Source organism: Dendropsophus ebraccatus, chromosome 3, assembly GCF_027789765.1.
Source record: "Dendropsophus ebraccatus isolate aDenEbr1 chromosome 3, aDenEbr1.pat, whole genome shotgun sequence".
In the NCBI taxonomy this organism is placed as follows: domain Eukaryota; kingdom Metazoa; phylum Chordata; class Amphibia; order Anura; family Hylidae; genus Dendropsophus; species Dendropsophus ebraccatus.
In genome coordinates this window covers 128,626,997-128,653,136 of record NC_091456.1, presented here as the reverse complement: position 1 = coordinate 128,653,136, position 26,140 = coordinate 128,626,997, and the positions used below count along the sequence as shown (strand labels likewise).

Here is a 26,140-nt window from a genome sequence, read left to right as displayed (position 1 = left end):
TAAATATTGCGTTGACACAAATAATCAGACCTTTTATACAGTACTTAGTTAAAACACCTTTGGCAGGGATTAGAGCCTCCAGTCTTCTTGGGTATGATGCCACAAGGTTTGCACCTGGATTTGGGTTTTTTCTGCCATTATTTTCTGAAGATCCCCCTCAAGCTCTGTCAGCTTGAATGGGTACCAGCGGTGGACAGTCATTATCGGGTCTCTCCAGAGATGTTCATTTGGATTCAAGTCAGGGCTTTGGTTGGGCCACTCAAGGATATTCATAGAATAGTCCCTAAGCCACCCCTGTATTGTCTTGGCTGTGTGCTTAGAGTCATTGCCTCACTTGAAGGGTAACCTTCGGCCCAGTCTGAGGTCCAGAGTAATCTGGATCAGGCTTTTATTAAAGGAGTACTCCAAAACTAAACATTAGTTTTTATGCAATATAACTTAATTTTAAAAAAGAATTAATAATTTTTTTTAACGTACACATTCACCTCCATTGACTGGCAGCAGGAAGGGGGGACGTGGCCTGTCTAAGCCCTTCAGCTCCTCATCTCCTGCTCTGATCTAGTCCTGCTGCAAAGTGCTGTACAGAGCAGCGTAACGTTCCCCTCTGTGTACTGTATATCTTTATATACAGTACCTGTTGGGGAGGCTGTCCGACACAATAGCTGTGTCTGGCAGCCTCTGCATAGTGAGTTATGAGAGCTTTCAATGCTCACTGTACTAGAAGCAGAGCAATGGTGATTGCTCACTGTGCAGAGGCTGCCGGACACAGTGATTGTCTCGGCAGCCTCCTGACCAGGTACTGTATATAAGAATATATGGTACAACATAGGTGGTGGTGGGGGTGGGGACCCTGCTTTGTATAATGATGTGTAGTGGTACTAGAGCAGAGCGGGGGCTGCAGTTCCGTACACAAATGTCAGTAGCAGCAGAGGGGACTGTGTCACTCCTTACTGCTGCCAGTCACTGGAAGTAAATATGTATATAAAAAACTTGTGGTTTTTCTTTAATAAAGCAATGTATTAAAAAAATGTTTTAGTCTCCGAAGCACCTCTTTAAGAATTTTTAGGTAATTCTAAACAGCATATCCCATGTGAGCGATAAACTTATATACATGCGCTGCTGTGTCTTATAAGAAATTCAGCGACACACATCCATTGTTATAGCCACAGTGCTGTGTCTTGTGAGCACAGTTATAGTAAGAGCCCGGTATCCTGCTTGTGTTATCAGTAATGAGAAGCCATACTGTCTACATTTTGTTGATTTTGAATGCACCAGATCTTCAGTAAGTGTTCTCTAGTGCTGTGTGAAATCCCTTTTATAGATCCTCTTATGCACTGAATGTTTTCTCTCTTTTTGTTTTGACAGGAAAATACTTTTCTATCCCTAGCCCTCATCAGGTAGTTGTGTTCTCCATGGAATGTGTTGGCTTTTCCAAAGCCCTTACTGCCATCAGTGCCCATAGCCCTACCAGCCCTTCAGGCAAGAAACTAAATTGTAGTTGAGGGCAGCAAGCATTTTTATTCCTGCCATTCTAAGACAATAAGTCAGCACTGGGTCTTTACACACATTTTTATTTCTCACTGGATTTCTAATTGTTAATATATTATTAACGTGTAATATACTGCAGATCTATTAAAAAAAATATAGCGTTTGGTGTTCCTTCTGCTATCTAAGCTGGTAGACATCCTTTGTAAGCCTACCAAAGTTATTGATATTGTGTGTAAGAAAAAGTTCTGATAGAAAACTATTAGAAATCCACATGACCCTTGATTTTTATTTTAACTCTACATATTGGTTTACTAACTTGCTTTGTGGCTAGCATTTTTCTTTCAGATATATGGTGTGGTTTGTGTGTTTTATAGTTTTGTAATCCTTTTAAGTGAAGTGTTTTGCAGTTTGTTGAGATTGGGCTAGTCCCCTGTTCATTTGACTTATTGAACGCAAGTAATTGAACAATTTTTTTTTTTGTGAACTTTTTTTGTGAGTAATTGCTTGTTTCTGTTAAGATGCCTATTCAGGCCGCGTTCACATGGCGTAAGACACCGGCCGTTCTGTGACACGGCCGGGTCACAGAAAGGCGCGGTGTCAGAGAAGATCTTCCTGGCCGGTACTGCAGTACCGGCCGGATGATCTTCACTTCTGAAGAATTGGGATGCGGAACCGCACGCTCCATTGTGTGAACTGACAGGTTCTCTGCGGCCGCTATTCAGTGAATATGTCACGGCGCCGCTAGCGATCACGGCCGGAGTGTATACACTCAGGCCGGGATTCCCTTAGCTGCAGCACAATGAAAGTAAAGTATTAATCACGTCCGTGTTGGAATTCGGCAACAGCGGCCGTGATTAATACTGTACTTACGTTGTGTAACAGACAGCAACAACAATAGTAAATCCATCAGTAAGCAGGTCTAGGACGAAGCAAAAAGTAGGGCTCATTGGTTGATTGCTGAGCTTACTAAGACACATAGTGCAAGTCGGACATTCCTGGTTATGTGGAGGGAGTTTACTGTATATTGTTACAGGCTAAATCTAAACTTCATGAGGGCGCACACAAGTAAAGCTTCAGTCATTGATGTCTGAACTCCTAAGCCCAAACTACTTTAAATTTAAAGAAGCACTCCGGAATTTTTTTTTATTTTTTATTTGTCCCCCCACTGGGTGCTGGAGTATATACTAGCCAATGGCGCGGCTTCATTCCGATCCTGCAGTGCTGTTTAAATCCCATGCGCATTAACATCACCGCTCTTCTGTCTCCATGTCAATTGAAGGCCGGAAGTCCCATAGAGAATGCATTGGAAACCGCAACTTCTGGTCTTCAATCCACATGGAGATAGAAGAGGAGTTAGAAGAGTGGTCATGTGAACACGCCACAGGACCAGCATGAAGCCGCTGCGCTGGACACCGATCATCGCTGGTTAATAAAATTGTTTATACTAAACATATTTTTTCATTTTTTTTCCCAAATATAAAATACTCCTGAAATCCTAAAATTACAAAAGAAACATGCAAACAGAAAAAAAAAACGTTGACATTCTGGAACCTAAAGTTTGGATCCTGAAAGGCTTAAGGCGCTATTAATGGGGCCAATCAGCGATGCAAGCGAGCACCGACCTGTCAGGTCGGCGCTCACTTGGTCCTTGTTCCTCGCATCGTGCATGTCGGCTGATTGCACAAAGTGATTATTTCAGTATTGGCTGATAATCGGCCAAATACGGATGATAATCGCTTTGTGTAATAGGGCCTTTAGTAAATAGATTTGCCTATAGCCCTTCCAGGGAAGGTCAGAGTGTATTCAATGCAAGATTTCTAGAGTGATAGATAAGGCAAAGGGCATTGGGGAAGTGGGTAGGGGGATGGATAGATGTACACTGTATGACTATCAAAAAGGACGGTGGAAAACAAATTAGCAATGACTCAGATGCTAGTATGTATCTGAGTATTTCACAACATTCATTTAAAGAGTGAACTAAAGTTCATTGCAGACAATTCCAAATAGAGGATTTTTTTTTTAGCAATTCTTGATATTTGCATGCTCTTTGCTGTTTTGTTATGTGGTGTTATGTGTTGCTGTCGCGCTCCATTTCATTATTTCCATTTAATAACATTTTTGATGTTCTACATTTTAAGTTTGCTTCAATTAACAATATATACTATATTATAATGATAGACAACCTGTCCCCCATAATCTAACAAAATAACTTGACGTGTGGTGCACTAAAGGTCTGATTCTTAAAGTAAGTCATTAAATTTCAGAGTCATGGCTAAATTGGACAGTGCTTTTTCATGTTTACATGTTTTTGGCTTTTATGACCATATTTTTATTCCTGGCCAGTTTACATTGGGCATGTGCATGCAGTTTTTGCATGTTTTGGCTCTTCAATTTGTTATATGTAGAATATTTTGTGTTGTATTTCAGCTTAATTAATCCCAGGTTTGTCTAAGGTAAGTTAATTCCCATTAACATGTTTTTTTAAAGGAAGCCTGCTAAAACCCAATTTTTTTATATATCGTTTTATATATTAATAATTATATATGCGCAGTAGCAAAGGACTATGTATATGTAGTCTTTAGAAGTAACTCACCCTGTAGCCTTTATGCTGCAGGGAATTAACTATAAATCATAAAGAACTACAACAAAGATTCATGAATAGCCACGTTGTACACCTGAAATAAAAGCGGCAAATAATGCACTCACCTACATGCATTATATGCTATTGTTTTGTTGCAGTTCACTCCCATGATCTACATTATACGGGTTGTCTGGGCAGGGCCACATTTTTTGTTATATACTCGGGATGGGGAAATAAAAAATAAATCTGTGTCTGTGTAGGAAAGCGCTGTAGCCACTAAATGGATGAGTGGGCCTGATATGTCACATCTTGGCACCTATAAGCACCATACATTGTGGATTGGAGCACTGTTGCGGCATTAGGGAAATTGTGGCCAAGGAATATCTTTTTAGATGTGAACATCAGTACGCTGCTCTAATAGAGCAGTACTGGTATTAAGCAGTGCCCTCACTTCTTGTGCTGACATCATGTATCATATGATGATTTTTCAGCCAGCAGCTCTGAACGACGTCTCTGTACATGTGGCAGTTGCCAGTTCTGTCCAGAGCAGCTGACTGGCTAAAGGCAACCCTTAACCAGGAAACACTGTCTTTCTCGTGCGTCTTATTGGGGGACACAGATACCATGGGTATAGGCTGCTGCCACTAGGAGGCGCTGACACTAAGAGAGACAAAGGAAGTGACTCCTCCTGAGCAGGATATACCCGCCCACAGGCACTGAGCTAAACCAGTTTAGCTTAGTGTCAGTAGGAGGCAGACACAGGTCTGGGTTCTCCAGACCAGTTTCTTCCTTTATGTTTAGTTAGTTGGTTTTTCTTTTTCCTTATAGGTCCTATGGATTCTTGGGCACGGTGGGTTATCTAAAACTCACCCTGATCCCCCCACTATGCGACCAGGGAACAGACCATAAATGTAAATGGGCTGTGACCCCTCGGTCGCCACCGGCCGGCAACGTGACACCAGGGCCCCAGATCAGTCTGACTATCTGGTCGCCTTTCTGCGGACTCTGTATCCGCACAGCCCCTTCCCGCCTCGCCCCCCAAAGCTTGGCTCGTTAAGGTGAGGCACCCACCGGCTGAAGACGACAATGGTGAGTATGTGCTCCTATATAGGTGAGTATATTCCCCCTGCCCTCCCTCCCAGGCCGCCATTTTACTCCACATAGGCAGCTCTCCCTCTCCAGTCACTTGCAGCCCTCCCCAGGCAGATACTCCTCTCCCCTCAGTCGGTAGCAGGCCAGCCCTCTCCACCATTTTATTTTTATTAGTGTCTCTCTCTCTGGGTGCCACTGTGAGGGATGTTCCTCCCCTGACTGGGTGCTGCGCAGGCCGCAGCTTCCCGCACTTTTCCTTTTCATGTGGCTCTAGAGACCATACTAAAGGATGCTCCGCCCCTTTTCCCTAAGCCCCGCCCCTTACCGGGTGCCGCGGCATCCTGCCCTTTTTTTCCCTATATTGTGGCTCTCCAGAGTACACACAGGGCTACCTCCGCCCCCTCCTGATATGCCCCGCCCCTTTTCGGGCGCTGCGCGGCCCTCTTCATTACTTCTCATTATGTTTGGCTCTCACTGGAGCCTGCTCTGGGGATGCCCCGCCTTCTCAGGTAAGCCCCGCCCCTTCCGGGTGCCGCGCGGCCCGGAGAATTGCGCCTTTCTTCTTAACTGTGGAGCCTGCACTGGAATGCTCCGCCCCCTCCCGGCAGGCCCCGCCCCCTTCGGGAGTCGGGTGGGCCTCAGCATCCCACCTTAATCTTACCTGTGGCTCTCCGTGGAGCCTTCACAGTAAGATGCTCCGCCCCCTCCCGGTAGGCCCCGCCCCTTTTCGGGTGCAGCGCGGACCGTGGCATCCCCCCTTTTGGCTCTCTCCAGAGCCTGCACTGAGGGATGCTGCTTCCCCCTCCCCCTGCCATGTGTGTGTGTGTGTGCGGTCTCCTGATGGAGCTACCACACACACTACCCTTCTATTCCAGCAGCTTGGGACACTTGATGCATCTCTCCTGCCACCTACTGGTGGAAGTGGTTATTACACCATTACATATATGAGAATGGCTTGCATCATGTTTTATTATGGCCAATGTTCCATATAATGTTCCAGCAACCCTTGGTCTGCAGATCCAGCATTTTTGGTGCTGGTTGACACCTCTGTGTCAGATTTTATATATATAAGATTACATTAATACTTATATACAGACACTCTGGTTCCCCTCCAACCACATACGCACAGACATATTCCCCATCACCATACAGTGTTTCTGTGCCCTCAGTGAGATCCTCTGCTACATGGTGTCACGAGAAGTTCATGGAACCAGACACGTTACCCGCTATCCAGGCGGTGTATCTGTGCTCTGAGCAGAACCCTCTGCTACATGGTGTCACGAGAAGTACATGGAACCAGACACGTTACCCGCTATCCAGGCGGTGTATCTGTACTCTGAGAACTCTCTGCTACATGGTGTCACGAGATGTTCATGGAACCAGACACATTACCCGCTATCAGGTGGCGTATCTGTGCTCTGAGAACCCTCTGCTACATGGTGTCACGAGAAGTACATGGAATCAGACACGTTACCCGCTATCCAGGTGGTGTATCTGTGCTCTGAGCAGAACCCTCTGCTACACGGTGTCACGAGCAGGACACGGAACCAGACATGTTACCTGTTTCCAAACAGTGTATCTGTGTTCTGAGCAGAACCCTCTGCTACACAGTGTCACGGTAAGTACACGGAACCAGACACGTTACCTGTTTCCAGACAGTGTATCTGTGCTCTGAGCAGAACCCTCTGCTACACAGTGTCATGGTAAGTACACAGAACCAGACACGTTACCTGTTTCCAGACAGTGTATCTGTGCTCTGAGCAGAACCCTCTGCTACACAGTGTCATGGTAAGTACACAGAACCAGACACGTTACCTGTTTCCAGACAGTGTATCTGTGCTCTGAGCAGAACCCTCTGCTACACAGTGTCATGGTAAGTACACAGAACCAGACACGTTACCTGTTTCCAGACAGTGTATCTGTGCTCTGAGCAGAACCCTCTGCTACACAGTATCATGGTAAGTACACGGAACCAGACATGTTACCTGTTTCCAGACAGTGTATCTGTGCCCTGAGCAGAACCCTCTGCTACACAGTGTCACGGTATGTACATGGAACCAGACACGTTACTCGTTGACAAACTATCTCTGAGCAGAACCCTCTGCTACATGGTTTCACAAGCAGGACATGAGACCAGACACATTACCGTTCCTAAGGGGACTACTGTGTTCTTGAGGCAGAATCCTTTGCTAAATGATGTCGCAAGCAGGACATGGAACCAGACACATTACCTATTACTATGCTGTGTTCCTGTGCTCTCACAACAGAACCGTCTGCTACATGGTTTGTTAGACAGGTTATGGGACCAGACTCATCACCCATTGCCAGTCGTTGTTCCGGTGTTACTCAGAGCTTCCAGTCCTGTCTCTCACATCACCCATTAGCGGGCGGTGCTTCAGACCTGCCTCTCATCTTCATGACATAGATTCCTTTACTACATGATGTCACAGACATAGAACTGGACATGTTACCCCCTCCCAGGTGGTGGTACAAGGTTATTCAGACCTCTCCCCTCTGCTGCATGATATGGCTCCAACTACATTACCTGTAGTTCGGTGTGCACAGATTGTGGTATTCTGTTACACGATGTAATACACAACCTTCAGGTTTGCTCACTATCCTGGTGATGCTGGGCAGTTCTCGTATCCAGTCCTCATTTACATAGGGACACAGTCCTGATCTCTTCCCTGCTCCCAGGGCACACACTGTAGGCTTCTGTTTACAGGTCTGACCAGGCACGTTACCTGTTTCCAGTCCAGGTATTTGTATCTCTTGAATGCTGGTCTTCTGTTACTTACTGCTTGCAGCTACTCTGCTCGTGTTACCCTGTATATTACCTTTCATCCTCGTAGGACTTCCATGATCTGTGCCTGTCACTTCAGGGGATCATCATGGGGTAACTTGTTACTACACCATGTTGTCTTCTATATGTTTCCACTAACAAGTCTCATTACCTGCTCTCAGGCAGCGTAACCTTGTTGTATTCCTCTTGGGCTGTATCCTTTCTAAAGCCCAAGCATCCTGCTACGTGTCCCACTACACGAGGTACAGAACCCCTCGCTTTACCTGCCCCTGGACTGTTGGACTCTCATACTCTGGTCCTCTGAGTGGCCGGCAGCATACAGATCCGGTCACTATTTCATCCTGGTACTGTCAGGGTAGTTCTTCTGTCCTTTGTCTGGGCATAACTACCATGTTCTGGCATTTGTCTCGCTGGCTGTTCCCCAGTAGTATGGCTTGAATTGCTTAGGCCGTCCCCTCTTTGATCTGGATGAAGTGAGGCCTCTCTGCTCCTCAGGTAAAACAGTAAAGGGTTTCTTCTACCCCTGGTGTATGTAGGACATCAATTGCCTACATGTCTATCACAGTGCTACTTTAGGACTTCTCCTTCTGCATCTGCCTATGGCCAACATGGCAAGTATTTAGTCTTCTCTCTTAGGCAGCTGCAGTGTCACAGGGTGAGGATTTCCTGTTTACTGCCTGCACTGTTTCTCTACCGTCCTAAGCATAGGTGTATGGTCTCTTCGTGGTCTAGCTTCTCCAGGTGTCCTTGCTTGGCCATATGGACTATGAAGCATTGCTCTCAGTTCAGGGTTTTGCAGTGCTCCCGCTTACACCATTACTCCTTCTCCCTGGCTTAATGCACTGTTGTGCATGACCCCCCCATCCTGGGTTTGGTTTTTTACCACTCAGTCAGAAAATCTTCAAGCAGCCCTTCCCTCCTCCAGGAGGATGGAATATTTAGTATAAGTATCCTCCTGAGGACTGCTATTCCGTAATAGCTTCTTCCGACAGGCAGGTGTGGGTTTCTGACCCTCACTGGCCTCTATGAGCACTCCTGCTTGAATTCCTTGTCCTTGGTCTTGTTGTTGACTGGCCATCCCCCTCCCTTATGTTGTCTCCCATGTGGATTCCTTGAGAACTTAATCCCTTAAGGGTTTCCTCTCCTTGGAAACAGGGTTGTTCACTGGCCCATTCTGGCAGGACTTACATTTGCTGTTCTGCTCTTACCAAGCAACGTCTCTGCTCACCCTTTGAGGCGTTGGTTTCTGGATCTAGTTTACATATGGACTCTAGTCTATGTATTACCTGTTGTGCCCATTGTCCTGTGACAACTCCCATGCCCATCAGCCTTACCTTGACCTCCCTTGACAGTTTTCTTCTGGGACTCCAGGCTCTCGAGTACCTCTAGGCTTCCTTGGAGCGGAGTGTTTTATATGATCAACCTCCTTTCTAAGGCTCTAACAGCCCATGGAGTTGTTTTTTCCCCGGCTTACCGGCTTTCCTCTGCTCCTCTTTTCTGCCGGGCACTGCGGGGTACCAGGTACTACTGTACTCCTTCCAGGACAACTTACTCAAGATTCTGATCTTGTTTTTCCTTCCTTCCCTGGACTGCATTATGCTTGGACAGCTTGATTCTTCTTATTAACATGTGTTTCTCAGATGGGATAACTCATGTCATAGGCCATGGCTTCTCTTGTGCTCAAGTTTTGTCTTCTCAGTGAAGACTACTCCTAGGCCCATGGAGCTTCCAGCCTGGCCATTCTTCCCAGCTCCATAGTCAAGGACGCAGCTTCTCCTGCATCTCATGTGGCACCTTCTATGAGAGACGCTCAGTCCTCTCTCTCCTTTATTTGACGCCTTAGACCTCTATGTGCCATGAAACATTTTCCAGTCTCTCCCGTCATGGTTGTATTTGCCTTTTATTCTATTCTACCTCAGAGTAAGTCCCTGCCGCCTGTGGTCACCCACTTGGCTGGGCGTCTGCTTTTTTTCCCCACATCTAGCCTACTAGTTCTGTTGGACTCGATGTTACATCATGTTGCTGGCTTCCAGGACGGACACAACCCACTCTGTCTGCCGTGCAGCACGTTGCTCCAGGGACTAGACATTTTTTCCTTTGCTGCGGACCTGTAGGGGTTTTCTCTGATGCATTCAGCATCATCCCTTGCTCTATTCCTAGTTGATGGTTGTGTTGGTGCTATTCTGTGCCTTCTCACCAAGCGCTCTTGTCTAGCGGTTATCTTTCCCACCCCATGGACTGCTTTTGGACGTCCCATGGTATCTGTGTCCCCCAATAAGACGCACGAGAAAAGAGGATTTTTTACTCACCGTAAAATCTCTTTCTCGTAGTCTTCATTGGGGGACACAGCACCCACCCATTTTCTTTTGGGGTTTTTCCTCGGTATGGTAGTTTTCTCCGTTTTTGGGGTTATTCCTACTTTACCTGTTCTTGACTTCTCCTACTGCTCTTGTACAAACTGGTTTAGCTCAGTGCCTGTGGGCGGGTATATCCTGCTCAGGAGGAGTCACTTCCTTTGTCTCTCTTAGTGTCAGCGCCTCCTAGTGGCAGCAGCCTATACCCATGGTATCTGTGTCCCCCAATGAAGACTACGAGAAAGAGATTTTACGGTGAGTAAAAAATCCTCTTTTTCAACACGCTCTTGTTTCAACTTTTCAGTGGGCCATTTAGTGGATAAAACTGTATGAGGTAACTAATCAGTCCTTGCTTTCTTTTTATTTTGTAGTTGTTGTATCTTCTCCAGTTGAAGAAAACGACAAGGCTTCAAAACGATTTAGACTTTCTACAAAATCCCAGCTTGCAGATAGTCCATCTGTTTTTGCTTCGCCAGTGTTAGACCAGGGTTCATCTATTTTCCGTGAAAAGTTTATCCCTCCTGAACTTAGCGTCTGGGATTATTTCATAGCAAAGGTACTTGGTTTATAAATCAAAGTGTTTTTTGTATATAAGATTAAATTACTAAAACAGACTTCTTACACATAGGGATATTGTAAATCCCTGCCAGCACACGCTCAAAGCTGGTATAGATTTCATCTATAATTTACACCTATGGTCAGGTGTAAATTGTAACAAATGCAGCACACATGAAGTTTTGCCCTCCTTACCACTCCCTTGACGGTCACAATGCAGAGTGCCAAAATATGCAAATTGTTGAGCACAATAAGAGTTTGTACAAACATATGTGCAGTATATATGTCTGGAGAAATTTACAATTAAATTGGTTTTGCGGTGAAAAATAAGTAATTATTGTAGCCAAAGTAGAATATAGAAGACTGCGACAACTTACCACTCTAAGCTAAACTTTCAATAAAGAAAGAAGGTTCAGCAAAGTGTAATAAACATGGTACTGGGTGAGGGAGGCCAAAAACACGTGCATGCAGTATCAGTGACGATTGTTTCTGCACACTTTTTATTTGGCTGATACCTCAGCCAGATTAAATGTGTATGGTTTAGAAAATGACCACTGGGCATAGACTGCATAGATCCAAGCCAGTAGCGGACAGATATGTAAATGTTCTCCACAGTCCCAGGAATATTTTTATTTATAACTTTTAACCAAACAACTATTTTATGCTGAATGTCAGACTATAAAAGCATTCTTCTCCCAGCCTTATCACTGTTTAAATGTATAGTAACATATACACTATGATGTCCCTTCCTTAACATGGTGGTATTGGTGGAATGGCAGTGACTATTACACAGAATACTGTAGACCAGGCATGTCAAACTCTGGTCTGCGGGCCTAATATGTCCCACAGTGCCATTATTTTTTGCTTGCATAGAAAATCAGTTTATTTCCTACAGCTAGCCCACTGACAACGCACTTAAATATAATATGGGCTGTCTGGATGACTGCCTGGATTGCCCATATTATGATCTTTTGCAGGTCGCACCCAGCGCAGGCAGCATTTGTCATAATGTCACCACGCTGCCTGTGTCAGGACGGGATGTGCTGCCTCCTTCTATTACTCACATCTACGCTGCAGGCCTAATGCTGCCTGTGCTGTGTGAATCATGTGGGTGGAGGAGCTGCTGGTGTAATTAACTATATGGGGGAGGGACTAATTAATATATTGGGCACTATTGAGGGGGGCTGACTTCTATATGGGGCACTTTTTGAGGGGGTGGGATTACTATATGGGGCACTATTTACTGGGGATGAGTACTATATGAGGCACTATTGAGGGGGGCTGACAATATGGGACACTTATAGGATTACCTACTGCGTGAGAAAAATAATTGGGTAACTACATGTGAAGGCAACTAATTTATAGAGCAGTATTAGGGAGTACCATAAAGAGAGTAAGTACTGCATAGGCACATTATTGAAATTTTGGGAACTGTAGATGAGGAGCTTGTATATAGGTGATTAGGAGGTCTTATAAAAGTGCGCTATAGATATGACATGAAGGAAAGTTCTGTCAACAGCCCGTTCTGTGCATCGTGGAGGTACATGTGGCAGTGACATGAACACTTCTTTGACAGCGTCAAGGATGCTACATGCCAGCTTCAATAAATATCAAGATTGGTTGACGACTTTGTCCAGTTTTTTAATTTTGGCCCACTGTGTATATGAGTTTGACACCCCTGCTCTAGACCCTTACATCTAGTTTACTTTTATAGCATGCATGGGCATAAAATAAAACAAAGAAGATAAAAAGATACCTGTAGCTCAAACACAAAGATCAGAGAAGTGCAATGTCCCCATTGATTTATTGTAATCTAAATTACAAGCTTTTTTTTATTTTCATCTTCAGCCTTATTTGCCAATGTCACAAAATAGACTGGAATATGATTCAGAGGATAGCCAAGGAAGTGATGATGATGAAGAAGAAGATGACATGTCATTATCAGATGTCCAGATTCAAGAACACTCAAATCCTAACTCATACAGGTGAAGCATAGCACACCAGGGGCAAAGTTTGTGGGTTCTTTTATAACAACTTTCCACTATATATGAGTCAATGGTAGGAATTACAACTGATTTGTGACGTCACTGTTTTTGAGAGAATTTGAAGACTCCATGATGTACTAAATTCAGGAAAATAGCCCTATATATGTGCATTTCTCATAATTAATGTACATTAGGAATTTGTCTAACTTTCCATAAGTAATAACATATTAAAAAAATACTTTTGGCCGAACTTCTCATTTACCTAGCTGATTGTGGGAGATTGCTGGGACCCCCACTGATCTTTAGGAAGGGGGTATAATGTCCCCGGAATGGAACAGACCTCACTGTGCACTATTTATTTTCCATGGGGCTGCTGAACAACACCTATGATTGGACCAGATGTTGGACCCCACTATCCTATGGTTAAGGGATTTTTAATGTGAGATTACCCATGTAAATTTATGAGCATTACCCTGTTCATACTTGTTATTGCCTTTGTATTCTCTAGGTATATGTATCTGCAAAGGTGTCTGTGAAAATAATATTTTTGTTTTTAGTTTTGTTATATTTATTGTATAACTTGTATCACAAGACGGCAACAAGGCTAAGAATAGTTTTAGTAGTGGATAACCCTGTCTAGCCACGTTGCATCTGCTTATGTTGTGTTTCTTTTACAGTTGGGCTCTAATGCGTCTTGCAATGGTCCAGTTTGTGCTTCAGAATCTGAAGAGCTTTTACCCATTAGCAGGACATGAACTTTCAGGTAAATATTTTGGATACAAGTCTTAACACCATAATGTGGGTATCTGTCATAAAAGTTATAGAATTTGTTGATCTGCCATCTACAAAGCACATGCAGTAAATATTAAAGGGAACCTGTCACCGGGGATGCGGGCACAGAGCCTGCCCGACCCCCCGGTGCAGCCTCTGGATACTTACCCTTTCCGATGAGTCCCGCTCCTGGAACCGGTCCCGGGATGAAGATATCAGCGCCCGTAGCCGTGCAGTCATTCTCTATGGGCATCAGACTCATCTCTGCAGCGCGCACACAAGGCTTTGGGCGCTGACATCTTTGTCCTGGGACCGGCTCCAGGAGCGGGACTCGCCGGAAAGGGTAAGTATCCGGGGGCTGCACCGGCGGGTCGGGCGGGCTCTGTGCCCGCATTCACAATGACAGGTTCCCTGTAACCTGTTAGATGGCGAAGAAAACATTGACCAGACAAAAATAACTTGTTCCCTATCCACAGGATAGGGGACAAGTAAGAGATTGCAGGGGTCCGACTTCTGTATCTGTCGCCAATTTCAGTATCAGGCTCCCAGCTTCTTTGTTATGAATACAGCCGCAGGTATGGAATGTGACCCATGGCTCTTTTCATTCGCTGCGGAATCTGTTGGCGCTATACAAATAAATTTATTATTATTATTGAGCCGCCGGAAAGAGCTGAGTAACCGCTTTCCAGCGACTCCATAGGAATGAATAGAGATGCAGGTCATGTGCCGTACCTACATCTGTACTCATTACAAAGAAGCTGGTGGTACGAAGGTCAGACTCCCATAGCTATCTGTTACTTGACCCCTATCCTTCTAAAGGCACTGCAAATGAGCACCGATCTTGCTGATCGGCACCCACTCCGTCCTTGCATGGCCCCCTGTAGGACCGTGTAAAAGGACGCTTACATCACAGATCTGATCAGATAGGGCCATTAACAGCAAGGACCTCAAATTTAATTGAAACCCCCCCCCCCCCCCCCCCCCCTAAAAAATTAAGGTTAACCTATACTATTTTGAGTTGTTACTGCCATTTTACTTAATTGATTTATGTAGAGGGGGCATGTTTGTCAGCTGCTGTCATTACGCTGAGATAACGGTCATTACATAGTTTAGGCTGAGTTAAAGGGGTTATCCAGTTTTTAAAAATATATACAAAGGACCCTAGATATGGTAAACCCAATCAAAACTTGCATGTTTACAAGCATTGATTCCCTTAAGCTCCATATTTATTTATTTATATTTTTAGATACATCCAATATTTTATACAATAATGCTTTCCTTTGTTAGTAGATTGTTGGTTCAGTAGTTTTTAAGTAATTTGTATTTATCTAACCAGAACTTCCAGTGGCTTCTCCACTCTGCCATGCCATACTGAAGACTTTACAGAGATGGGAGCAGGTACTTTTAAGACGACTTGAGTTGTATGAGGGACCCCCACAAGATTTTATTACTATACCAACCTCTGAGGAAGCTTTATCTGCTGGTCCTGCTCTCCTGAGACATAAGGCTTTGCTGGAGCCAACAAATACACCCTTCAAGTTAGTATTAATTTGTTTTCATTTTTAAACTTCAGGCTGTTTATATCGGCATCATTACAAGTTTGTTGGGGCTTGCTGTTTTTTTTGTTTTTGTTTTTTTTATAATGTGTTGGTGTCTGAAATTAATTCACAGCATAGCTGTCATAGCTCCTTCATATACAGGCTTGACACTAATGTGAACCTCTTTTTAGTACCAGGCTATTTGTTTTTTTTTCTGTTGTCTTTTCCCCATTGATTTCACTGGTCATTTATCAATTAAAGGAGAAGTCCGGCGAAAATTATTTTTTTTATATGTTATTACTTATGGAAAGTTATACAATTTTCTAATGTACATTAATTATGGGAAATGCTCATATACTGCTATTTCCCTTAATTTAGTGTATCAGGAAGTGTTAGAATTATCTCTGAAGCAGTGACGTCACGACCAACGGTGTAATTCCTATGGAGTGTCCAGCAGGGGGCGCTCTATATATAGAAGTCAATGAGTACCATTGACTTCTATATATAGTGCGCCCCTGCTGGACACTCCATAGGAATTACAGTGTATGTAATGTAATGTAATGCACTGTACTGTTGTGACTTTATGAATACATTTATGGAATACTTTGGGGAGCAAGTGTCCTTGCTCCCCAAAGTATCCCATAAATGTATTCAATGAATACATTTGCAGGGCACCGAGCAGGGAGGGAGAGAGGTGCCATCTACCTCCCCTTTCCCTGCTCGGTGCTGGGAACATATACAAAGTACTACTCCCCCATTATCTGCAGATAATGGGGGAGTAGTACCTGTGCTATCCCTATCACCGCCCGCGCCGCCGCCGCTCACACAGGGGCTGCTATTCATGCCCCCCGCCGCTCCCCCTCCTCCCGGCATCAAACTTACGATCGCGCCGCTGATTCCCCGCCACCCGCGCCGCTCCTAACTACCCGCCCGCTCGCTCGCCCGCCCCGTTCCTGGCCGCCGCTCTCTGCTCATGCCGGCCGCGTCAGCCCGCCCCCCACCCCGGCCGGGGACACCAGGAAGCGCCGTGCTCCCGGCCGGGGTGGGGGTGGGCTGACGCGGCTGGCATGAACAGAGAGCGGCGGCCAGGAACGGGGCGGGCGGGCGAGCGAGCGGGCGGGTAGTTAGAAGCGGCGCGGGCGGCGGGGAATTAGCGGCGCGATGAATAGCAGCCCCTGTGTGAGCGGCGGCGCGGGCGGTGATAGGAATAGCACAGGTACTACTCCCCCATTATCTGCAGATAATGGGGGAGTAGTACTTTGTATATGTTCCAAGCACCGAGCAGGGAAAGGGGAGGTAGATGGCACCTCTCTCCCTCCCTGCTCGGTGCCCTGCAAATGTATTCATTGAATACATTTATGGGATACTTTGGGGAGCAAGGACACTTGCTCCCCAAAGTATTCCATAAATGTATTCATAAAGTCACAACAGTACAGTGCATTACATTACATTACATTACATTACATACACTGTAATTCCTATGGAGTGTCCAGCAGGGGCGCACTATATATAGAAGTCAATGGTACTCATTGACTTCTATATATAGAGCGCCCCCTGCTGGACACTCCATAGGAATTACACTGTTGGTCGTGACGTCACTGCTTCAGAGATAATTCTAACACTTCCTGATACACTAAATTAAGGGAAATAGCAGTGTATGAGCATTTCCCATAATTAATGTACATTAGAAAATTGTATAACTTTCCATAAGTAATAACATATAAAAAAATAATTTTCGCCGGACTTCTCCTTTAAATTACGGTAGTTTAGTATGTTTCTAAAGATATTTTCTTCCTTTTCTGCACTGTATTCCACTGTTCTCTCCGAGAGGAGAGAATACTGGCGATATTGAATATATTACCCAGCTATATGGTGGGCTATGTTTAAATTTGCCTTGTACTGTCAAGAGGGTTATCAATTAGTGAAGAGCTCAGGAGACCAGAATCGTAATAGTATTTTATTATTTCTTGGAAAGGTGAGCATTTTGCATCCTAAAAATAGTCTGTTAATGAATTCCTGGAGCATCTCTCTATTGTACACGATCCTTCCCATAGCTACCTTTTCACTAGTTACTATTTACATTGCTTTTTGTTAATTTTGCAATGTAGGTCGAAGCATTCAAGCACCTTACCAGTGAAGAGACTTTGGCAGTATCTAGTAAAACAGGAGTCCATCCAAGATACTTTCATCCGAAACATTTTTACTAAGAAAAGATCGCTTAATGAGGTATGAATTCTTTAAGAACACATATGTGCATGTATATCTCGCTTTGAAAAGCATGTTACCATCCGTATTTAACCTTGATGTTTAGAGGTTATAACATTGTTGTTAGAACATATCATATGCTCAGACAGAAGTGTGAATAACTATGCAGTAATACCACAACTGAAAATTCTTTTTGCTTTTAGTAATGCATTTTAGTTTAATATGGGGCATTTACTAAAATAAAATGCTAACACAATGGAAGCTAAAGACACTGCAGCTGCAGCTTAAAGTGTTATTTAAAAGAACAACCTTTGACAATAGAATGAGAAGAAGCACTCGCCTTACTTCTTTTCTCCAGGTATATCTAATTGCTGCCTAAGACGTGCTCAGTAGACTTCCATTAGAATCAGACTCCTGTGTACAGCTTAAAGCAGTTGGTGGGGTTCTTAGCACCCAAATTTATCATGTTTGACAGGTCCACAGGCTTTTATTTCGTTTTTTTTTAAATGACATAACACTTAAAGCTGGCCAAATTCTTGTTCAGCCAAAAGCTGTTACTTCGGATGTCCCCTTCATTTACATGCATGCATGGGCAAACGCGTTTATTCTGAATAGGAAGAGGGAGAAAAAACGCTGCCAAACTCCCCTGCCAGTGACTTATCTCCCTTAGGTTAAAAGGATTGGGCAATTGAAATTTAACCTGCCCAACCTTTTTCCTCTGACAGCTGCCTTCAGGGAAAATTTTGAAGGCCACCATATCTATTAGTTAGGTGGCCAGCTTAGCTGAAGTTGGTAGATTCTGCTGACCCTTACCTATTCTGTATTTCCAGCTTCATCTCTGGAGCTTCATTGGTCTCACAAAGTCTGCATGCTAGCCAAAACATTGTGAAACTAAAACAAAATGTATAACTGTATGAGAAACTTAAATATACTCTAGTTGATTTAAAGCATACCTGCCACGAAAATAGAATTTTTGACATGTCAAACGTTTTTATCATTTTGGGTCTGAGTGTGAAATAAGCGCGAAGACATCCGCGCAGTAGTGCGATTCTCTCCCTACTTTATGTCTGTGTGAAAAGAGGTGCCCCATAGATTTGCATTAACCAACTTTCCAATATACTTTTCTGATGCCTCTCTCCTCCTTTGCCTCCTGTGTCCTTTGCTTCCTGGCTGCTCTTTGTCCCCCTGTATGCCTGAGGGCTTGCCATTAATAAACCTCTGGCCCTCTTTTCATGCCTATTGTAGGACAACCTACAGTAGCTACTGTTGGAAAAACATTTAGGTTATAAAAATTATGGCATGAATAATTTTCTTGTTTATTGCATCATGAATGTTCATTTTATGCTTCAGCTATCTCTACTCAGTAGTCAGAACAATGTTTTAATTAAGATTATGTCAAGATAATACCCCAAATTTATGTTTTTCCTTGTTACAGACTGAAGCTGATTTGGCGTCCTCGGGAGGAAGGGCACGCATAATCCATAAAGAGTCCGATATAATAACTGCTTTTGCAGTAAATAAAGTATGTATTTTCTTGTATTTTTACATTAATTCAATAGAAGTTGTTACTGAAACTTGGCCTGAGGTTGCTGCAAATTCCATTAACATAAATGGGACATTTGCACAAGCACTTTGTTCATCAGCTGGTCTTTTTATGTGGGCAGATTGTAAGCAGTGAGCATTCTCTGGAACCCTCGTTTGCCCGGTCAGCCCATGTAAAAGGGCATTTAGAATCACGACACCAGAAGCTACAAAATGTTATGTTTATTTTCCCCCAGATAAATATTGATTTAATCAGGTAAAACATACTTGTTATAATGATGCTTCCAAACCTATTCACCAAGTTCCCCCTGAGTATTTTGAGTCACCTCCCATCTTTCTAGCTGCTGTCATTCCTGAGTTAGTGCTTCTCCCTAATTTGTCCATTAGTGTACCCACCCCTTTAGCTTGCTTTCCCACCCACTTCTATTGTAGAGTAAACACAGGACTATTTATTTAACTGATGTGCATGGCATCACCCCGGTATGTGTTCCGCTTTGTGCAGAGCTGCAGCAAGGACAGGGAGCTGGGCTCCGGTAATGACTGCTGACTTTCTGGTGGGGAAGGAGCATTGCAGGATGGAAGGAGCCAAGCTGTCATCTGTATAGGGGGAGGAGGGTGTGTTCGCAGCAGAAAGGGAGCCAGCCAGAACCCTCGGCATGATAGGAGACCTGTCTGTGAGGTCTGCGCAGCCATTCTGGGAGCCTAATCAGCACAAATGGGCATAAATTGTTTACATTTTACACTTTTCCTCTGAGCCTACATAGGAACAAATGGCTAAATAGCTTGTTTTTTAATGTTGAGGCAAAAATAAAGTTTTAGCCAGCAGCACACTCTCTTCTGATGAGGGGCAAAAACACCAAAACAGCGGTACAGTAAATTTCTAAAAGTTCTAAAGCTTTATAAGGGTAAATTCACACTGGCGGATCCGCCGGGAGTCTCACGCACGAAATCCGCAGCTAATCCGCAATACATGTATTAATAATAATAAGAAAAATACGTGTATTGTGGATTAGCTGCGGATTTCGTGCGTGAGACTCCTGGCGGATGTGAATTTACCCTAAGATTTGATGCAGATTTGATGCTGTGTTAAGTTATTTAGATGAAATCCGCTGCGGATCCGGTACGTGTGAACGTACCCTAAAGGAGCCATGCTTTGGCTTGCAACAATATCACCAAAAGGTGGCACCAGAGAGCAAGTTTTTTTTTTTCTGGAATAGAGCTACTTTGTATATGCACAAAATGCAAAAAAATAAATCTCCATCTCCCTTGGTTTATGCTTATATATATTTGGACAATTTCTTTCATATTTTGTGTAGATTTCTATGGTGATAATCTATAATTATGTTCTTCAGGCCAACAGGAACTGTATTGCAATTGCTTCAAGTCATGACATCCAGGAGCTTGATGTGTCTGCTATCTTGGCCACCCAGATTTTTTCATGGATTGATGATGACTTTGAAATGGAGAATAAGGGGTATATATTGTTTTTTTTCCTCTTCTTTATGATTTTATATTGTTTCCAAATGTATGAGTACAGATCATGTCACTTTACTGTTGTTTGTAGCTAAAATTATATTCCTATCTGTTAAAGAACTGTTCTACTTATGCATTTATTTATTTTTTTACCAGCTCTTGATTTTATGGCTTTGTCTCTTGTTTTGTTTTCCAGACCTGATGACTTTTTAGTTGTACACACCCGGGACGATCTTTCGGTGGTTCAAGGCTCAACTCCTTACACCCATAGTAATCCAGGAACACCTATAAATATGCCTTGGCTAGGGGGAATTCAGACAGGAAGAGGTGCATCTGTGGTAAGTAGTATTTAATTTTCTGAAATATTGTAGGTGCAGAAACACCTAACATGCCAATTGGCCTTTGCAAACAAAAATGACTTGAGTGCATAAAAAAAGAGAAATAAAATAAATATAATGAAATAAAATTTCCTCTGCAGACCATGTAAAAGTAATAGCCATAGCTACCTTTCGATCGTACCCACAAGTCGTCTTAAGGCCTCATTACAGCAAGCAGTTATCTGTATATGGACAATTGGCCGTTAGGGACAATCGTCTGGGTGCCCTCCCCCCTGCTGTTACTCGGTCTGTGTCTGCATGTGTAATAATGGCTGCAGCGAGCAGGGAACGAGGAGCAAGCGAGCGCTGAAGACAGGTCCTCCTCCAGATCGGTGCCAATGTAATAGGGCCTTTAGCCACTGCTGGCCGTCTATAGGCCATTTGGACAAAATACTATCTTTCTAACACTCCCGTATATTCCTACCACCCCTGGTGAGTCCGAGTGGTTGAAACATGTAGGGCCTGGAGACTGGTAGCACAGGGCAGGGACCGTCCTTCCCAGCATCTATACCCCGCCGACTGCCTGAGTGAGTAGGGGTAGATTGGTGCACCTGCTTTAGGGACCAACAGAGACCAATGCTCCTACTACACTGATGGTGTTTGCCTGCCTTTGCCATATATGAATTTCGAACGGACATCACTTCACCACATACGACTGAAGGTGGTTAGATCACAACTATGGTCATGTTCACATTGGCTGTGTGATTGCCTGTGTCGTTGGAGGTGCACATGATTGGTGTGGTTAGCATCCATGTTTAAATGTATATTTATTAAGTAATATTTTATGTGAGAAACCACTTTGTGATGATGATTTCCACCCAGCTATTATGGTTATAGCTGTCTGGCTATACCTGTGCTTATTGTGTTTTATTTGTACAGCTCCTATACAGACAAGTGTCTCCATGATAACAGACTACAAACACACTCAAATTCTATAAGCCTGCAGACATAATCTTTTCTGTCCTGTACTTCTAGCTAACTTACTAAACTTAAAAGAAGGTATGAAACTGCAAGCAAACCCTGTGTAATGTAATCATGCAGTCATATTCATTCTTAAATAGGATTTGTTTGTTGTATGCCACCATGGGAAAGTATAGTCTGCATATAAATTGGCAAAAGCATATATGTAGATTACATGTCTCCATAATAACAGACAAAAACCAAACCCTATGTAATGTAATCCTATTATTCTCTACATCTGGCTATCCTACCAAATGTATGGTAGCACAAAGTAGAAAACAAATGGGAGAAAGTGTGACAATGCAGGATTTTCCGAGTTTCCATGCAGCATCATACTTTTTTCCATTTGTCCTTCTTTGTACATTTATTTTATTCATTTTTGTGCCTCTTTTTGGCATGCACATTATATTTTTAGTTTTTGGATTAAAGAACACCTTGGGTTAAGTGTTGTTGCCTCTTAAGCAGATTTATTATATTTGACTTTACAAAGTCGCTGAATTTTTTGATAACGCCACAAAATTCATCAAACCTCATGCTCTTTGTTTAGATTACCAACCACCTCTCTGCTCTAAAAGCATTGGTCTTGCAGATAGCTTTAGCTATATATCAGCCCAGGAACCTAGATGTTAAGCTGTGAATAAGGGGAGGAAAAGAGCGGGCGTATGAAGGCAACTTTAACTAATTGAATGTATGTGCAACAAAAAATTTTACTCAACGAGCTTTGCAAGTTTACTTGTAGTAGTTAAGATGGGAATACTGTTTTTAAGAGCCAGAGTGCAAGCTCGAAAACTGGAGTAAAAATTAGATATTCAGTGTATTTACAGTCAGAAGATTTTTATTTTTAATTTTGTACTAGATAAAATTTTACTTGGTTTTGTTTCCTTTAGATGATAAAAAAGCAAATCAAAGATGTCCGAAGAATGGCATCACATCCAACCCTGCCTTATTGTGAGTTAATACCTGTACACATAAGCTTGTCATTATTGAATATGTCATATAGACATGAGCAGATTAATTAGATATTTTTTTAATGTCAACAGGGAGAACAATAATATAGTAGACCACAGAAAAGTTAGACTTGTATTAGTAACAGTTATAATGGAGAATGGCTTAGTGGTTTTACAATACTTTCAGAAAAAATAATACATTTATAATTAAATATAATGTAAATAATATCATATAAATTTGAATCCGCAGTTGTGATTTTGCACTGGATATGCAATGTTACTGCAGCGAAATCTGTGACGCCTTAGATTTATTGGGGATATGGGACCTATTGAATAAACGTCTAAATTGTGCTTAGTCTTTAGATTCCTTTCAACTTTGCCACACCGTCTTTTTTATGTAACCGTTTCTAATCCTTTGTATGTTGATGTAGATCTCACTGGTGCTCAGGATGGCAGTGTAAGAATGTTTGAATGGGGTCACGCTCAGCAGATAACATGCTTCAGGACAAGTGGGAATTCCAGAATAACACGGTTAAAGTTTAACCACCAAGGAAACAAGGTATTTCTTCTATTAAACATAAAAATGTAATTTTATCTACCATCAACTATTATTTAGTTCAGATTATGTCTTACAGAGATGTCAAAGGTTTTCATCGGTAAGGGTCTGAGTGTAAATTTTTCGGTACCTGTCTCTGTTTAGTAAGGGTCCTATTACACGGAACAATCATCGGTCTAATCAGGGCAATTCGGCCCATTATCGCTCTATGTAATAGAGAGAACAATCAGCCGATGAAGCAATCAATGGCTGCTCATTTCTTTCGGTGAGGACCTAAAATCGTTGGGCGCGCATCGCTACATGTAATAATGATGAGTAGCCGGCTGCTGATGATTGTAGTATAAAATAAAATATTAACCTACCTTACAACGTTCCCCGGTGTCCTCAGGCCTTCCCTGGTCTCTGGAGTTGCAGCTCTGCCTTCTGTTCCAGTCTCTGCACTGACAAACTGCTCAGCCAATCACTGGCCGCGGTCCTGTCTCGGACAGTAATTGGCTGAGCGGCTTGACAATGAAGAGACCAGAACAGAAGGAAACAGGCGGCAGAGACCAGGGAAGGCCAGAGGACACTGGGGAACGTGGTATGGTAAGTAAATACTTTTTGTGTATGTTTTAGTGTATTGTTTACACTAAAGGCAAAGACTGCATGGACATCGCTAACAATGTCCTTGCTGCACGATAGTTGGCCTGTGTAATTGCTCAGTAAATGAGCACTGATCTAGCAGATCAGCGGTCATTTACACTTTTTGATCGGGCCGTGTAATAGGACCATAAAAGTCCCAAACAGGGTAAGGTATGGGAGTGAGGAGAGAATACAGCTTGCTGCACTACAGGAGCCCTGGAAAGCCTCTGACTATTATAACTATATAATAAAAGCATTTTTCCACGTCATGGAAGCACAGACAGATATATGAAAGGTGCAATTTGTCGTCTCAACCTAACGGCTATGTAACAGTGTCAGCAACTTGGAATGTGAATTGTAGCTGTCAGATTCCCTTTAACCCCTTAAGGACCGGGCTAATTTTCGTTTTTTCCTCCTTGTGTATATAAGACCATAGCAGTTGCATTTTTACACCTACGGACCCACATGAGCCCTTATTTTTTGCGTCATTAATTGTACTTTGCAATGACAGGCTGAATTTTTGCAAAAAATGTGCTGCAGAACCAATAAACGTTCCTTAAAAATCGCTCTATTCCCATGCTTATAGCACTTTTATCCTTTGGTCTATGGAGCTGTGTGAGGTGTCATTTTTTGCGCCATAATCTGTACTTTCTATCGGTACCTTGATTGCACATATGCGACTTTTTGATCGCTTTTTATTACAATTTTTCTGGATTTGATGCAACCAAAAATGCGCAATTTTGCACTTTGGGATTTTTTTGGCGCTTACGCTGTTTATCGTCAGGTATCATGAATTAAATAAATATTTCAGGCGATTACGTACGCAGCGATACCAAACATGTTTGTTTGTTTTATTTCTTTATTTTTATTTATAAAATGGGAAAAGGGGGTGATTTGGACTTTTATTAGGGGAGGGGATTATTTATTAATAAAAACACTATTTTGTTTTCACATACAGTAATTATAAGCCCCCTGGGGGACTCCTATATACACATCACTGATCTCCCATTGAGATCAATGCTGTGTATATAATACATCAGATCAGTGGTCTATTATAATGGTCTGCTGCAGACCATCTACATAGATTGCCGAGCCGGGATCAGCGTCATTCCGACGCTGAGCCCCGACCAGCTCATTACAATGGATCTCCCCTCCCCGATTGCATCACGCGGGGGGGGGGGGGGGGGGGGGGGGGGGGGTTAGGTCCCCCACTAGACACCAGGGACAGGGGGCACAGATGCTATTCAAATGCAGCTGTCAGCTTTGACAGCTGCATCTGAATAGTTAATTAGCCGGCCGCGGCAGCTAAGACCTGTAGTCCCTGGCTGCACATAGCAATCGGGGACCGTGGGCTCTGATCCCCCTTAACGATGCATGACGATGATTTGCACTCTGTATACACACATTTATGTATTTATTTTTATTTTGTTTCTTACAGTTTGGAATAGTTGATGCTGATGGCTTTATCAGTCTGTATCAGACCAACTGGAAATATAGTGCTGCTAGTGGAAGTCCTCCTAAGCCATACTTGGTAATTGTCTGTTGTTTATGTGTTTATTTGTTTGTTTTTTATTGTTGACATAGTGCCCTAGTGCCCTATACTGAAGACCTATAGTACAAGACATATATACATAATAACTGTCCACATCTGCCTTATCATTCACTGAGTAGCCTCTCTGTGTCAGAAAACCTACAGACTTCATTCAGATGTTGTCATTAGATGGATGTAAACCTTTGACCACAGACTGTGTGTAGTTTTTAGTGTTTTTTGTTTATCTGTATCAACATATGGTCACAAAGCTTTTGTTAATATCATTTTTCTTTCTTTTCCATTGTATAGACATGGCAGTGCCATAATAAAACCGCCAATGACTTTGTTTTCATAAGTTCATCTTCTCTGATAGCAACAGCCGGGCAATCAAGTGATAGCAGGTAAATAAAGGATATTTACATATGTCATGGTTTATCTTTTTATAGGGCAACACGCAGGGTATTCAGTAAAAATTGTGAAGGGGTAGTTCAGAAAAAAAAAAAACACCGGCTAGAGCATATTGTACCTGCACCACGTTCTGGCTTGCTTCCTGGTCTCCCGGTGTCTGTGGCGGGGCTGCACACTGATTGGCTGAGCGGGATGTCCAGCTGGGTACCCCCAAAGCAAGCCTGAGCGTGGAGCAGGTACAGTATGCTCCCGCCGACGGGGGTTAACAGGGCTGTCACTTACTTACACCAATCCCACTGCGACTATGTCTTAGAAACTACAGGCAATGGATCAGCTGCGGATTTTGCAGAAAA

At 43.2% G+C, this 26,140-nt stretch overlaps 1 protein-coding gene across 3 annotated transcripts in view; it reads left to right on the top strand.

Moving 5' to 3' along the window:
* DMXL1 (Dmx like 1) overlaps positions 1–26,140 on the top strand; it is a 104,485-nt gene that overhangs the window by 68,886 nt on the left and 9,459 nt on the right. For 2 of the 3 annotated variants that reach the window (XM_069962676.1, XM_069962675.1), the window contains exons 29-40: positions 10,690–10,874; positions 12,722–12,858; positions 13,536–13,621; positions 14,966–15,167; positions 17,276–17,393; positions 18,808–18,894; positions 20,267–20,388; positions 20,584–20,725; positions 22,612–22,672; positions 23,103–23,230; positions 25,287–25,379; positions 25,689–25,780. In XM_069962676.1, coding sequence (XP_069818777.1) covers positions 10,690–10,874; positions 12,722–12,858; positions 13,536–13,621; positions 14,966–15,167; positions 17,276–17,393; positions 18,808–18,894; positions 20,267–20,388; positions 20,584–20,725; positions 22,612–22,672; positions 23,103–23,230; positions 25,287–25,379; positions 25,689–25,780 — 1,453 coding nt within the window. Of the gene's footprint in view, positions 1–1,365; positions 1,543–10,689; positions 10,875–12,721; positions 12,859–13,535; positions 13,622–14,965; positions 15,168–17,275; positions 17,394–18,807; positions 18,895–20,266; positions 20,389–20,583; positions 20,726–22,611; positions 22,673–23,102; positions 23,231–25,286; positions 25,380–25,688; positions 25,781–26,140 lie in introns of those variants that run through there. The other variant, XM_069962677.1, reaches the window with a different exon arrangement.